Source organism: Hemiscyllium ocellatum, chromosome 21 (assembly GCF_020745735.1).
Source record: "Hemiscyllium ocellatum isolate sHemOce1 chromosome 21, sHemOce1.pat.X.cur, whole genome shotgun sequence".
Taxonomy (NCBI): Eukaryota; Metazoa; Chordata; class Chondrichthyes; order Orectolobiformes; family Hemiscylliidae; genus Hemiscyllium; species Hemiscyllium ocellatum.
In genome coordinates, this window is record NC_083421.1 from 64,424,609 (window position 1) to 64,440,426 (window position 15,818).

At 42.8% G+C, this 15,818-nt stretch overlaps 1 protein-coding gene across 1 annotated transcript in view; it reads left to right on the forward strand.

Moving 5' to 3' along the window:
• Positions 1-585: 585 nt before the first annotated feature.
• Positions 586-15,818, forward strand: part of adamts13 (ADAM metallopeptidase with thrombospondin type 1 motif, 13) — a 60,065-nt gene continuing 44,832 nt past the window's right edge. Inside the window, exons 1-7 of the mRNA XM_060841234.1 lie at positions 586-657; positions 885-942; positions 4,057-4,331; positions 8,601-8,742; positions 9,956-10,095; positions 10,522-10,605; positions 13,137-13,261. Coding sequence (XP_060697217.1) covers positions 586-657; positions 885-942; positions 4,057-4,331; positions 8,601-8,742; positions 9,956-10,095; positions 10,522-10,605; positions 13,137-13,261 — 896 coding nt within the window. The remainder of the gene's footprint in view (positions 658-884; positions 943-4,056; positions 4,332-8,600; positions 8,743-9,955; positions 10,096-10,521; positions 10,606-13,136; positions 13,262-15,818) is intronic.

Consider the following 15,818-nt stretch of genomic DNA (forward strand, 5'->3'; position numbering starts at 1 on the left):
AACACTGATCTCTGAGACACACCACTGATTACCAATTTGTCCCTACTCTTTGCTAACTTCTATCCATGCTAATAAACATCATAAAAGGTTTCCTTGATTTAAAGCAATATCTTTTCCCAGTTTTAGTCCACAATCCAAAAGAAAATGTGGGCTTTATACTCCTTGAAAGAGCTAAGCTAATCAATTTTCTTCCTCTTTTTTCACTCTCCTTAGTCCTGCAAAACATTCCTCCCTCAATTATTTACTTAATTGTAATGGTTATATTGCAGGTTTGAATATTTTATATATTATCATGTTTTCTCCCAATTCTGTGGTTATCCTCTTTGTGTATATTTGTGTGTGTGAGAGAGAGATAGTGAAAATCCAGCCATCTCCAGCAGAACTGACTGTTGCTTGTGCGAGTCATTATTTGTGGAGTTGTGTCATGGCCAATGGACAACGTGCCAGAAATGTGGTGATGCAATCAAAACTGCTGCAGGGTTGAGGCTTGGTGAGTGACATTCCAAGCAGAACAACGAAGCCCTTGCTTTTCTGACAATGCCATTCTCCTGCCATGCCTCATCCAGACTGCCTGAGGACAACACAATGACGAGTCTCTCACTGTGCCTTGTGTTTCTGAGTCTCCAGCTCTGGTCCGTTGGATTTACGCTGAAGCAGGTAAATGTGTTGTTACATTAACAAAATGCAATCTCCACCTATTAATATTGTTTGACCGAGTTGATGATACTGACAATGGTGGAGTTGGGGGTGCTGTTGGTGGGGAGGGATCATATTAATTTTTGTTTGCCAAATACTCTCCATATTTTAGTTGAAGATTATGATGTTGTTTAATGTGAACTCTGTACTTGTTTCTTACCTAACTATGCTCATCCATTCTCCCTTAGAATGTTCCAGAATTTGTTGATGATGAGTCTTATTTGGGTGATCTCTCAAGGATTGGAGGTATGATTCTCCTCACTCACTCTTTCTTCATCCCCTTAGCGGACCCCTTCATGTTTACATGTTAAGCTGGTTAATATTACACTAAAGCAGGATTGCTTCATTGCTGTAAATGAGGAGCTCTGCTCGTTTATTAAAGGGACAGGCCTGTTCAGTAAAGCAAAAAAGTTGAGGTAATGAAGGAGAGAAAGCCTCAGCATTCTTCCTGCAGGAGCCTAAAGAGTGAATATTTGACTCTAAAGGAAGCACAGCTGACTGAATGTCTTTGGGAGACCAGGGGTGGGGGTTGGGAAACTGGGCAGGATGGGTGTCTGCTTGTTTTCTTTTCCCTGCTACTTTATCTGGACTCTGATACCAACTGTGTCCTTTAGTTGTAATCGGTTGTGCTGTACTGTTCTATGTTCTATAGATCTTGGAACTGGGATGGTATACAGTAGGAGTGTCTGGGAAAGGGTTTGACATTGAGGTGGTGCACAGTAGGAGTGTATGGGAAGGGGTTTGGCATTGGGGTGGTGGAGAGTGAGAGTTTATCTGAAGGGGTTTGAAAATAAATACTTTATTGCAGAGTGTGTATGTCTGGGTTTGGGGTGGGTTAGGATCCAACTAATGGTAATACTGGACAAGTCTGACCTCAAAGTCTGGCCTGATAGATCATAAGTGTAACTTTACCAAACTGTTCACTGTGATGGTCAGTTACTGAACATACAAGATACTGCTAATATATTTTGATAAAAATACAACAAAGTTTATTATGCAAGAAAGAGAAATAATGCAAACTATTTTACACTACACAAGAACTAGTTGAAAAGGTCTTATTGCAAATGTCAGAAATGACAATTGAATCCTTTCACCCTCAACAATAACCTTGAAGATACTCTATTTAAACCTGAGTGAAGGATCACCCTGTAACTTTGAATTTCCTTGTTCATTTGTCTTGACTGTAATCAGTTTATTTTCTGCCCATTTCTGCATTTGCTCAATGCTACTTCTCTTGTACCTTCATGAGATCCTTGAATAAACTGGCTACAGTTGTAAAAAAAACTTTCATGTTTTCGACTGTGAACTGAAAAACAGGAAAAGAACATAGAACATGATATTACAGTTTTAAAATAATTTTCTGGAACCTGTTGTGAGTTGTATCTATAACATTGCCTTATACAAGCAGTGAGGAGGATGCCTTGGCTCTGTATGAGTGAGTGAATGAGTGTGTGAGTGTGTGTAAGAGAGAGAGGGAGAGAGAGAGAGAATGCATGAGTAAGTGTATTGTGTGTGTATATAAAGAGCTACCTGATGAAGGAGCAGAGCTCCAAAAGCTAGTGCTTCCAAATAAACCTGTTGGACTATAACATGGTGTTGTGTGATTTTTAACTGTATAAAGAGAGAGTGAGTGTGTGTGTCTGTGTTGTGCATGTCTGTGCATGTTTGTATTTATGTATTCAGGACAGTTTTATGCAGAGACTGTCCTTTGGTTTGTCGGTTGTGTGGATTCAAGAGAGTTCAGCACAGAAACAACCATTTGATTAGTTCCTCAGCAAGTGGCTCCATCCTTGTATCGGACAATAGAGGGAGAAACATCCATCCTATAAAGGAGAAAGCATCTCTCTTACGCTCTTCCACTCCTGTGTGGAGAACTAACAGAAAATCTCAGAGCAGCTATTCTCACTCATCATTTCCCCTTGTTGCAAATCCCCTTGTTGGAAAGAAAAGGGGAAGAACACTATCAGAGACACCGATTCTCAAACAGTGAATGAATCACAGAATTGATATATCCGCAGCTTCACATCATTAGCAAAGAACTGGAAGAAGTAACAATAAAGCTGAAAGAAAACAGGTCATCATCTTCTGTGATCCGGATCATCTGTGCTTCACTGACTTTCTTCTTTCTTTCCCATGTGTTATCCTTGTATCTTGTTTTGTCTTGTTTTGTGCATCTGTTTGTGTGTATGGGAATTTTAAAATGGGGTAGAGCTTACGTTGCAGAGTTATAAGTTAACAATTCATCTTTTTTTCTTGCCATTGGATAAAACAATTGCTTAAAATAAATATTTCTTTTCTTGTGAATGAGAAACCTGGTAGGACAAACTCGGCAGCTAAGTAAATTGTGTTCAGTGGTATGATCAAACCTTCTTATTAGATTAGATTACTTACAGTGTGGAAACAGGCCCTTCGGCCCAACAAGTCCACACCGACCCACCGAAACGCAACCCACCCATACCCCTACATACACCCCTTTCCTAACGCTACGGGCAATTTAGCATGGCCAATTCACCTGAATTGCATATCTTTGGGCTGTGGGAGGAAACCGGAGCACCCGGAGGAAACCCACGCAGACACGAGGAGAACGTGCAAACTCCACACAGTCAGTCGCCTGAGTCGGGAATTGAACCCGGGTTGCTGGCGCTGTGAGGCAGCAGTGCTAACCACTGTGCCACCATGCCGCCCAAATCTGACGACTCTGCGAATGGTGTGATTTGACAGTGGAATACCCCAGTGAGACATGAATGGCTCGCTTATTTCTTAACACAGGCTCCTTAAACTCCTCTTCCACAGTGGTCTGTTTCTGGAGATTTTCTGTTACTGACATTAAACCACACAAGACTTCTTTTAGCCTTGACTGTTTCGGAGGCTACTAAGCTGCATTGATGCTGCTGCAGGACTTTTCTGTTCTGATAGAAACCTACACACTCCTTAACCTTCTGGATAGTTCTGTCCAATTCAAAATGACTTGGTTCTGTCTCTGTTTCCCTGTCCCACAGAGCATCTTGTTGCCAGTCAACAGTCCAATTTTCTTTCTTTATTATCTGTATTTCTAAGCAGTGATCTATTCACCTCAAGGAGTTGAAAAGTCTTACTCATTAAAATGAAGGTAAACAAATTCCCAGGCCAGCCACTATCACTCACAGAAGTCAAAAATGAAATTCAAATTATGTCTGCCCCTTCTTAACACACATATATAGAAATGCAAACTGAACTTAAAGCTTTACATGATTCCATCCATTTAGAACCCAGTTTCCAAAGATCAGTAGATCATGAGCCTTAATTATGGTAGCTTTTAGAATCTGATGCATAGTGAGAGCTGCTACACGATACAATCACATCTCACATTTTGAATTACAGAGTCAGCTCCAGCAATTATCCAGTGTCAGTGCCGGGGTCTGATCCAGAGGCAATCCTGTGAGGAGGAGCTGTGTACCGTGAAGACCTTGGGGGAAATGTACCAGCTGCGATTCTCCACCAAGAATAGATTTGCTTCTGACTTTTCTCTGGTCCATCATGTCTTCAACTCCTCATACAGCACTATCAAACGATTACCGGACAATTGTGTTCAAAATGGGGAGTTAATGTGGCCCCCAGGGGTTCGGGCACTGACTACCTACTGCAGCCATCACCTGGTAAGCACATTACTAGTTACAGGATAAAACTGCTGTGTTTTTGTTTGTATGTCCGAGCATTATTAATATATAAAGGTCTAATCTCCAGTTAGTTTTCTGCTGTTGAGTAAAATGTAAAAGCTTAAGACATAGGAGCAGAAGAAGGCCATTCAGCCCATCATGTCTAATCCACCATTCAATTAGATCACAGTTGATCTGATAATCCTCAACTCTACTGCCTTTTCCCCATACCCCTCCATTCCCTGACTAATTAAAAATCTATATCAGCTTTGAATGTGCGCAATGAGCTAGTCTTGACAACCCCTTTGCGACAAAGAATTTCATAGATTTATAACCCTCAGTCAGAAGAAATTCCTCCTTATCTCTGTCTTAAAAGGGTGATCCTTTTTCAATTTTCATGAATTTTCAAGCTTTCCATAAAGTTGCCTCTCATTCTTCGAAACTCCAATGGTTACACACCCATGCTACACAGCCTGTCCTTATGAGACCATGCCTCCCTTTCCTGCGTCAACCGAATCAACCTTGTCTGGGCTGCCTCCAATGGCAGTATATTTTTCCATTGATAAAGGGCCTAAAACTGTTCCCAGTATTCCACCTGCGATCTAACTAGTGTCTTACACAGTTTTAGCAAAACCTCTCTACCTTTATACTCCATTACCTTTGAAATTAATTTTCAGCAATCCATTCGCCTTCCCTATTATGAATTGAACTCGGATTATGATTTCTGCACAAGGACTCCCAAATCCTTCTGTGCTGCAGCTTTCTGCAGTCTTTCTCCATTTAAATAATATTCAGCTCCTCTATTCCTCTGTCGAAGTCAGTTATGGCCATTGTTTCCTCAGAGATCTTTTACTCTGAAAGAACTTATTAATCAAGGAACAAAGAACAAAGAAAATTTACAGCCCAGGAACAGGCCCTTCGGCCCTCCGAGCCTGAGCCGATCCAAATCTACTGTCTAAAGCTATTGCCCAATTCCCAAGCATCTATATCCCTCTGCCCCCCACCCACTCCTGCATCTGTCCAGACTCACCTTAAATGAATCTACCATGCCTGCCTCTACCACCTCTGCTGGCAATGCATTCCAGGCACCTACCACCCTCTGCGTAAAGTACTTGCCATGTGTATCTCCCTTAAGTTTTTCACCTCTCATCTTTCACCTCTCGTTTTTGAATCCTTCAACTTGGGAAAAAGTTATCTCTAACTACCCTGTCTATACCCTTCATGATTTTGTAGACCTCAATCAGGTCCACCCCAATCTCCTTTTTTCTAATGAAAACAATCCTAACTTACTCAACCTCTCTTCATAGCTAGCACCTTCCAAACCAGGCAATATCCTTGTAAGCCTTCTCTGCACCCTCTCCAAAGCGTCCACATTCTTTTGGTAATGTGGCGATCAGAACTGTACATAGTATTCTAAATGCCTTGTACAATTTTAACATGATGTGCCAGCTCTTATACTCAATACCCCGTCCAATGAAGGAAGCATATCATATACTTTCTTGACCACTCTATTCAGCTGTGCAGCAACCCTCAGGGTACAATGGACCTGAACTCACAGATCTCTCTGCTCATCAACTTTTCCCAAGGCTCTTCCGTTTACAGTATAATTTGTTCTAGAATTAGAATTCCCAAAATGCATTACCTCACATTTGCCTGGATTGAACTCCATCTGCCATTTCTCCACCCAGCTCTCCAGTCTATCTATATCCTCCTGTATTCTCTGAAAGTCCCTTATGCTTTCTGCTACTCCACCAATCTTTGTGTGATCTACAAACTTGCTGATCATACCAACAATACCCTCTTCTAGATCACTTATGTATATTACCAACAACAGTGGTCCCAATACTGACCCCTGTGGAACACCACTGGTCACCTTTCTCCATTTCGAGAAACTCCCTTCAACTACTACTCTCTGTCTCCTGTTGCTCAAACAGTTCTTTATCCACCTAGCTAGAACACGCTGCATACCATGTGACTTCACTTTCTCCATTAGTCTACAATGGGGAACCTTATCAAACTCCTTACTAAAGTCCATGTATATGACAATAACAGCCCTTCCTTCATCTATCAACTTGGTCACTTCCTCAAAAAACTCTATTAAGTTGGTAAGGCACAATCTCCCCCACACAAAACCATGTTGCTTATCACTAATGAGCCCAGTTTTTCCACATATAATAAAATTTATCCCTCAGTACCTAATCCTGCCTCATTATACATTAGCAGATACCAAACAGCCTGATCCCTGATTGGAGGCATAACATTGTTCTAGGAAACAGTTGAATACACTTTACGAGTACTTGCTCATGGTCAACTCTGCAAATTTGATTTTCCCAATCTGCATGAAGATTAAAGTCACCCGTGATTGATGTACACTTTTGTTACATGGCCTCACCATGTTCTGATTTATTGTCTGTCCCACTGTATAGCTATTGTTAGGGGCCTGTAGACGGCACATATCAGTGTTTCCTCCCCCTTGTTATTTCTTACTTCCAATATATGGATTTTATCTTTCAATCCCAAAATGTTCTTGCTATTGCATTGATTCTATCCCAAATAGTGCTGCCCACTATCCTTTTTCTCTGTCCATCCTTCAGAAAAATCACGTATCCTTGAATATTCAGTTCACAGGTTTGATTTCCTTGTAAACATGTCTCTGGAATTGCTATAATTCCCATTAATTTGTATTTGTGTCTTTAATGCAATTATTTTATTTCAACATTTTATTCTTCCAGTGTTTTAAACCCCAGTGACACTGGGCTACCAGAACAGTACTGAAAGAGTACTAAACTGTCAGTGTATCAGTGCTGAGGGAGTGGCACACTGTTGGAGTCTCTTTCAGATGAGAGTTTAAACCAGATCTCTGTCTACCCCCTCGAGTGATGTAAAAGATTGCCAGTTGGTATTTTGAAGAACATAGAACTTTACAGCACAGGAAAGGGCCCTTCGGCCCGTAATGTTGTGCTGAACATGACACCAAATTAAACCAATTCCTTCTGCCTGCCAATGGTCCATGTCCCTGCATTCCTTTAATTTTTATGGGCTATCTAAAAGTCTCATAAACAGCCCTGCCTCCACCACTACTCCTGGCAACGTGTTCCAGACTCCTAAGACTCGCTTGCCCCTCACATTTCCTTCAAACTTTCCCCCTCTCACCTTAAATGCATGTCTCCTAGTTTTACACATTTCAACTCTGGGAAAAAGATTCTGACCATCAACCCTATCTATGCAGCTCATGATTCTATAAACATCGATCAAGTCTCTCCTCAGCTTTCATTGCCTCAGACAAAACAACCTGAGTTTTTCTAGCCGCTCCTTATAGCTCATACCCTCTACTCCAAGTAGCATCCTGGTAAAACTCTTCTGCACCCTGTCCAAAGCGTCCACATCCTTCCTGTAATATGGCAACCGGAATTGAACATAATACTCTAAGTAAGGTCTAGCCAAAGTCTCATAAAGCAACAACATGACGTCCTGACTCTTGTACTCAATTCCCTGACCAATAAAGGCAAGCATGCCAAATGCTTTACCACCCTATCTACTTAAAAATGTGTTGCTGGAAAAGCGCAGCAGGTCAGGCAGCATCAAAGGAACAGGAGAATCGACGTTTCGGGCATAAGCCCTTCTTCAGGAACGAGGAGAGTGTGCCAAGCAGGCTGATAAAAGGTAGGGAGGAGGGACTTGGGGGAGGGGCGTTGGGAATACGATAGGTGGAAGGAGGTTAAGGTGAGGGTGATAGACCGGAGAGGGGGTGGGGGCGGAGAGGTCGGGAAGAAGATTGCAGGTCAAGAAGGCGGTGCTGAGTCTGAGGGTTGGGACTGAGAAAAGGTGGGGGGAGGGAAAATGAGAAAGCTGGAGAAATCTACATTCATCCCTTGTGGCTGGTGGGTTCCTAGGCGGAAGATGAGGTGCTCTTCCACCAGGCGTCGTGTTGCCATGGTCTACTTGCGTGGCCACTTTGAGGGAGCTATGGATTTGAACCCCAAGGTTCCTGTGTCCATCAAAACTGTTCAAGATCCTGTCATTGCTTTTCCTTAATATTTGATCTCCCAAAATGCAGCACCTCTTACTTACCCAGATTAAAGTCTGGAGGACAGTTCTTTCCAATGCTCGGGTCTGATGATTATCCCTCAATCAACACCATTCTATAAAAAGACATGGCATTTATGCAATAGTTATCAAACCATACATGATTATCTCTCTAAAAACTGAATCAATGTAATTTAATTTCAAAGCTGACATTCCATGAATTTCACCCCTCCAACCCTGTAGCATGCTCTGGTATTTACAAAGGACAAGAAGATATCCATTCAGGCGAAGAATCTGAAACTGGCTGGAGAAAGGGATGACATTGCATCATTCGTTACATTCCATTATCTACACTCAAATACCACCAGAACTGCTGCTGATGACAGTAAGATGATGAAACATTAAACTACTGATCAGAATTATTGCAAAACTGCCAGCTTCATTCAATTGGTGGCTCACCATCATCTCTCAGTGAGAAAGTTATAGGTTTGTGTTCCACATCAAAGATTTGAGCAAATAATCTAGGCTCACTGTGTAATGCTGAAGGAGTGCTGCATGGTGAAAAGGTCAGCGCTGAGGGAGTGCCACACTGTCAGAGGGTCAGTGCTGAGGGAGTGCTGCACTGTCAGAGGGTCAGTACTGAGGGAGTGCCACACTGTCAGAGGGTCAGTGCTGAGGGAGTGCCGCACTGTCAGAGGGTCAGTGCTGAGGGAGTGCCGCACTGTCAGAGGGTCAGTGCTGAGGGAGTGTCGCACTATCAGAGGGTCAGTGCTGAGGGAGTGCTGCACTATCGGAGGGAGGGTCAGTGCTGAGGGAGTGCCACACTGTCAGAAGGTCAATGCTGAGGGAGTGCCACACTGTCAGAGGGTCAGTGCTGAGGGAGTGCCACACTGTCAGAGGGTCAGTGCTGAGGGAGTGCCACACTGTCAGTGGATCAGTGCTGAGGGAGTGCCCCACACTGTCAGAGGGAGGGTCAGTGCTGAGGGAGTGCCACACTGTTAGAGGGTCAGTGCTGAGGGAGTGCCGCATTGTCAGAGGGTCAGTACTGAGGGAGCGCCGCATTGTCAGAGGGTCAGTGCTGAGGGAGTGCCACACTATCAGTGGGTCAGTGCTGAGGGAGTGCCCCGCACTGTCAGAGGGAGGGTCAGTGCTGAGGGAGTGCCACACTGTTAGAGGGTCAGTGCTGAGGGAGTGCCGCATTGTCAGAGGGTCAGTGCTGAGGGAGTGTCCCGCACTGTCGGAGGGTCAGCGCTGAGGGAGTGTCCCGCACTGTCGGAGGTTCAGTATTTAAGGAGCAGCTATATTATCAGAGAGAGAATAGAAGGGAGTGCAGCATTTTAAGTGTTGTCACGTTGCTGATTATGTTAACAGCGTCCTGGGCTATTCTCTTAATCGATGCTCAAAATCTCATGAAACCATTTTGAAGAAGTGCAGGAATTTCCCCCAAAGTGATGGAGGAGCATCACACACAGACAGACAAACATGCACTTACACAGACAAGCACATGCACTTAACATGTGCATACACAGAAATGTGCATACGTGTACGCATACACACACTCCAGTTGCTGAGTCCCCTGTTCTGCTTCGATGTTGCAGGTCGATCCAGGCCCTCTCTGATAACAAGACGCTCCGTGAGGGAGACAAAACATCTGGAACTGTTGGTTGTGGTGATGCATGATGTGTACAACTTTCACAAACAGGACACAGAGAGATATATTCTCACCAACCTGAACATTGTGAGTATCTTCATGGCCCCTCAATATAGGCCGACAGCCCAGGGCTAGGGTGGGGGAGCAGGAGATGGTGGACTTGCACCTCTCACACCAAAGCAACTCTTCTCTCTTGCACCTACGATAAATAGACCTGGGTCTTTCGAAATCCAACAGTTTGTGGAGGGTTGCTGCTTGACCCTCTAACTCCGTAGTTTTTACTTTGGGGACTGAATGCCATGCAGCTGTCCAGCTGAGTGGGCAGTGCACTTGGACATCCTGCTTCTGAGGTTTGGTGGGGGTGGGGGGGGGCTTCTCACAGTGGAGACACTGCCCATCTGGAGGTGTGTACAAGCTGGGAAACAGCTCCATTTTCTCTCCTTGATCAGCCTTGTCCTCCTCCTGATGGCTTTCACTCCTCACTGGTCTTTTGTGTGCTTCTGCTTTGCACAGGCAGCTGAGCTCCTGCGAGACGCTTCCCTGGGTGCCCAACTCCGTGTCCACCTCACAAAGATGGTCATCCTGACTCAACCTAAGGTATGAGCCCTGTTCCACCCAGCTTCCAATCAGCTCAGCCAGCAACTGCCTGCACTTATACCTCTAACATAGTAACAGTGTCCCAAGTCACTTCACAAGAGAAATTATCAAACTAACATTATATATCAAAACAGATACAAGAACAACTGCCCAAAATCCTTGGTTAAATTTATAAGGGATTTCTTAAAAGAATAAAAAGGAACAGGGGAGGTTTAGGCATGGAATTCCAAAGACTGGGATCCAGGCAGCTGAAAGAATGATTGCCATGATGAAGCAATTAACTGGGGATGCTGAAGGGACCAGAATTGGAGGAACACAGAGATCTCAGAGGATTGTGAGACTGGAAGAGATTGCAGAGATTGGGAGTGCTGAGATCATGATGGATTTTAAACACGGATGAGATCATGGAACCTCCTTTCCCTGCATTTCTCTGATGATAGGTTGGTCAAAGGTAGTGTGCAATGTTTGAAGAGGCAAGAAATCCTTTGTACTTCAGGTAACATAACTGCCCCTATGTGGGTATGATGGTATGGTGCTTATAAGAATGGATCAGTTTCCCAGAGGTCTGAGGGAAATCTGTTCAAATCACCAGAGCAAGTGTAGACCATTCAGCCCTTTCAGCTTGTTCCTCTCTCCATGATGATGCTATGCACAAGTGCCCTAACATCCATCCCCACACTCTCCCCATATTCCTTGCTGATAATAGTCTCCAGAAATTTATTGGTCTCTGTCTTGAACCTGCTCAATGACTGAGCTTCAAAGAGAATTTCAAAGATTCATACCCTCTATATGAGGAAATTCCTCCTTATCTCAGATTCAAATGGCCTGTTCCTTATCCTGAGATTATGTCCCTTGATTTTGGACTCCTACTAGCAGAAAGACCTTGTCTAGATCCAGCCTGTAAGAATATTCCCAATTCAATAAGGTCACCTCTCATCGTTTCAAACTCTAGAGAATACAGATCCTGTTTCCTCAATCTCTCCTCCATAAGACAATCACACCATCCCAGGGATTATCCTGGTGGACCATTGTTGCACTCTGCCTCTGGTAAGTATATCCTTCCTTAGAAAGGAAACCAAAACTGTACACTGTACTCCAGATAAGTTCTCAACAAAGTCTACACAATGAACACAGGTCATTCCAATTTCTGTTTTTATATTGGTGGGATCACTAAATGTGATGGAGAAAAGAACAACACTTCACCTTTGCTGTCTCAGACTTATCCTCAGAATCTCTTGGTAGGACAAGGCCTCCAACTCAGACATATCCTAATTCAATGAGCATATATGTATTGCTAGGGCGATGATATCTACATTGGCTTTGATGTGGAGATTCCGGTGTTGGACTGGGGTGGAAACAAGTTTATTTAAAATCTCAAGCCTTTGGTGCGCTGCTCCTTCGTCAAGTGAAGTCTGACATCTGATACTTCACCTGGCGAAGGACTACTTGCATACCAAGCAGGATAAGCATCAAATGATAGACAGAGCTCAGTGATCTCACAATCAAAGGATCCAATCTAAGCTCTACACACCAGGCATATCCAGTTGTGAATGGACAATTAAATAACTTACTGGAGGAGGCTCCACAAATATTCCCATCCTCAATGATAGAAGAGCCCTGCACATCAGTGCGAAAGACGAGGCTGAAGATTTCGCAGCAGTCTTCAGCTAGAAATGCCAAATGGATGATCCACCTCAACCTCCTGCAGTGGTCCCAGCATCACTACTCTTTAGCCAATTTGATTCACTCCACATGAACAGTTGGAGGCACTGGATACTGCAAAGGTTGTGGGCTTTGACAACATTCTGGGAATTGTACTGAAGAATTGTGCTCCAAACCTTACTGCAGTCCTACGCCACGCTGTTCCGGTACAGGGTGTAAGTTTGGTCACTGAGCCGGAAGGTTCATTTTCAGTCCAACTCAGCAAGCAAACCTACATCCACAATCTCAACCTGAGCTACAACTTAAAACTCACTGTTCCAGTACAGTTACAACACTGGCATCCACTTGACAATGTGGAAAATTGCCCAAGGATGTCCTGTACACAAAAAGCAGGACAAATCCAAATACTACCCCATCAGTGTAGTACCCATCGATCATCAGTAAAGTGATGGAAAGTGTCATCAACAGGGCTATCAAGCAGCACCCTCTCAGCAATATCCTGCTCAGTGACACCCAGTTTGAATTTCTGCCAGGGTCACTCAGCTCTTGATGTCATTACAGCCTTGGTTCAAACATGGACAAAAGAGCTATATTCTAGAGGGGAGGGGAGAGTGACAGCCCTTCACATCAAGGCTGCATTTGATTGAATGTGGCATCAAGGAGCCACTAACATCCACATCCATCAGTGAATTTTTAAAACATGGAACTCAGGACAAACCTCACCATGAAATCTCTCTCTCTCTATCCATAACATTCCCTGTTGTTCAGAGTAAAGGGTTAAATTAGAGAATCTTGAGATGCACATGGGATATTCTAACAAGAAAAGCCTAAAAAGCCTACTCATAGCCAACAGTGTCTCCTCTTCACAGCTGGGACTGGAGATTACTAGAAATCTCACCTCATCGCTTATTGACCTGTGTAGATGGAGCCGTAAAATTAACCCAGAGAACGACTCCGAACCAATCCACGCTGACCTGGTCCTCTACGTTACCAGGTACCGAATAATTCACAGTGTTGGTGTTTTGATTACTGCTTTATCTAACATTTTAGGAGTGCGACCTTAAGTTACTACATCCTGTTTTCATAATAGTTTGAGGTGGTTTTATTTTGTATAGGTATCGGAGTCATTTTTAACTTGTCAAAATCAGCATTAACTCCAAGGTAACAGCTTCTGAATCAGTGTCAGTAAACACACTGCCCAGTGTCCAGGCTAATCCAGGGAAGAGTATGCTGATAACTGCACCATTCTATTCCACAAAATGTCAAAGGTCCCAGTCGGATCATGACTGGGTCATGATCAGTTTGCCTGACTGACTGCTGTTTAGGACAAAAAGCAATTCACCACAAGAACCACCACAGCATTAACAGAAAACAATTAATGAAAACATTGTTGTAACATATAAACTTTAACACAAAGCAGAGAAAAAAAAAGAATTTCGAATCTACTACTGTGTGATTTAATTAAATACCTTCAAAACCTCCAAATGCAGGCATGCTTATTCATGATTAGGGCAAACAATCCTAAATGATTTTACACAGGTACTCTGGATGGGAAAATAATATAAACAATTTTAAAGATCAAGCATCTAGATTTCAAAGGTGGGTTCATTGGTGTCACAAGGCCGTATTGAGTTTTGACTTAATGATACAAGTGATGATCATTCTTCGGTTTGGTACGTGTTCAGGTGGACCTAGGTCTTTTCTTGTTTGAGTTCTTTCTTTTGAGCTTTCTTGGTAGAGAGAGAGAGAAAGAAAACAAGAGAAAGGGAACAAACATGGAGACTGCTGGAGAAACTCAGCAGGTCTGGTAGCATCGTGAAGAGAGAAACAGGGTTAATATTTCAAATCCAGTGTGTCTCTTCTTTAGAATGAGAGGAAGAAGGGATGTTTTCTATTTGGATCTTTGGAATATTTCTCTTTGTCGCCCTGGCACTTACAGCTTTTAAGACTGCAGTTCAACTAATCGGAAGGTGGTTATTCGGCAGAATTTTCTTCACTTTCAGAGGCCACTCAGCCTCGAATTTTCCCCTTCACGGTTTAAAACAGCTACATTGTATTGGACAGTTAATAATACTCAGCACTTGAATTTCAGATTGTAAAACTCTCTCAGAACTTCAGTAATAGTGCAGTCAGACATACATTTCAGTTTATAGTCCCCAACAAAGTAAAAGGTGATCACTTGCAAGCCTTAAAGAAATGGAAGACATTTTAAATGCATATCATCATCAGCTGAACATAGCACTGAGACAAAACAAGAAAATTATGTTTATTCCACTCAACTCATTCCTTATGTAGGATTTAAACAATTTCTTGTGACATGCTTCCCAAATAAAGTAATTGAGTGATACAGCACGGAAACAGACCCTTTGGTCCAATTGGTTTGCGCTGACCAGATATGCTAATTTAACCTAGCCCCATTTGCCAGCATTGGCCCATATTCCTCTAAACCCTTCTTATTCATATACCTATCTAGATGCCTTTTAAATGCTGTAATTGTACCAGCCTCCACCACTTCCTCTGGCAGTTCATTCCATACACACACCACTCTTTGCATGAAAAAGTTAGCCCTCAGGTCCTTTTCAAATTTTTTCACACTCAGTATGCTGTCTAGTTTTGGATTCACCCACCTTAGGAAAAAGACCTTGACTATTCACCCTATGAATACGGTAATGTTCCTCCTGTTTTTATAAATCACTGTAAGGTCACCCCCCAGTCTCTGGTGCTCCAGGGAAAACAGCCCCAGCTTAATCAGCTTCTCCCTATAAGTCAAACTCTTCAGACCCAGCAACATCTTTTCTGCATCTTCTCAAGTTTAACAACATCTTTCCTGTATGAGGGTGAGCAAAATTGTACAGTTTTCTAAATTGGCCTCACTAATGCCCTGTCCAGCCTCAGCATGACATTCTAATTCATATACTCAATATTCTGACCAATGAAGGCAAGTGTACCAAACGCCTTCTTCACCACCCTGTTTATCAACAACTCCACTTTCAAGGAACTATGCACCTACACCCCTAGGTCTCTTTGATCAGCAAGACTTCCTAGAGCCCAACCATTAACTGTATAAATCCTATTTCATACAATCACAATATTGACCATGCATCAGCTATTATTCTATCTTTGCAAGAAAGTGATTAACTTTTACATTGAGAGGTTGAATCAATAAATTACATCAGAATAATATTGCATTTTCAGTTTTAAATTTCTCTACAAAAGCCAGCAGATTAGGGTCAGTGTTAGTATTTCTTTGAAATCAGTATGGACATAGACTTCAAAATGTTGAAAAGCCGATAACAATCCCGAATAAATAATATACTTTTTTTTGATATTGGTTTAATTTCTTAGAAAAGTGCCCTGCAGACTTCTCTACTCTCAACTCATCAACTCACAGTAAGACTATACATACCCCAAAGTCACTAACAGTGGGGTTGGATAACGTAACAGGAGGATTGAGGTATGGTTGGGTTGTGGGTTTGGTTGGGGTTAGGATTGTGTTGTAATTTGGTTTAGAGTTAGGGTAAAATTGGTTGGGTTTGGATTTGTGTTGTTGG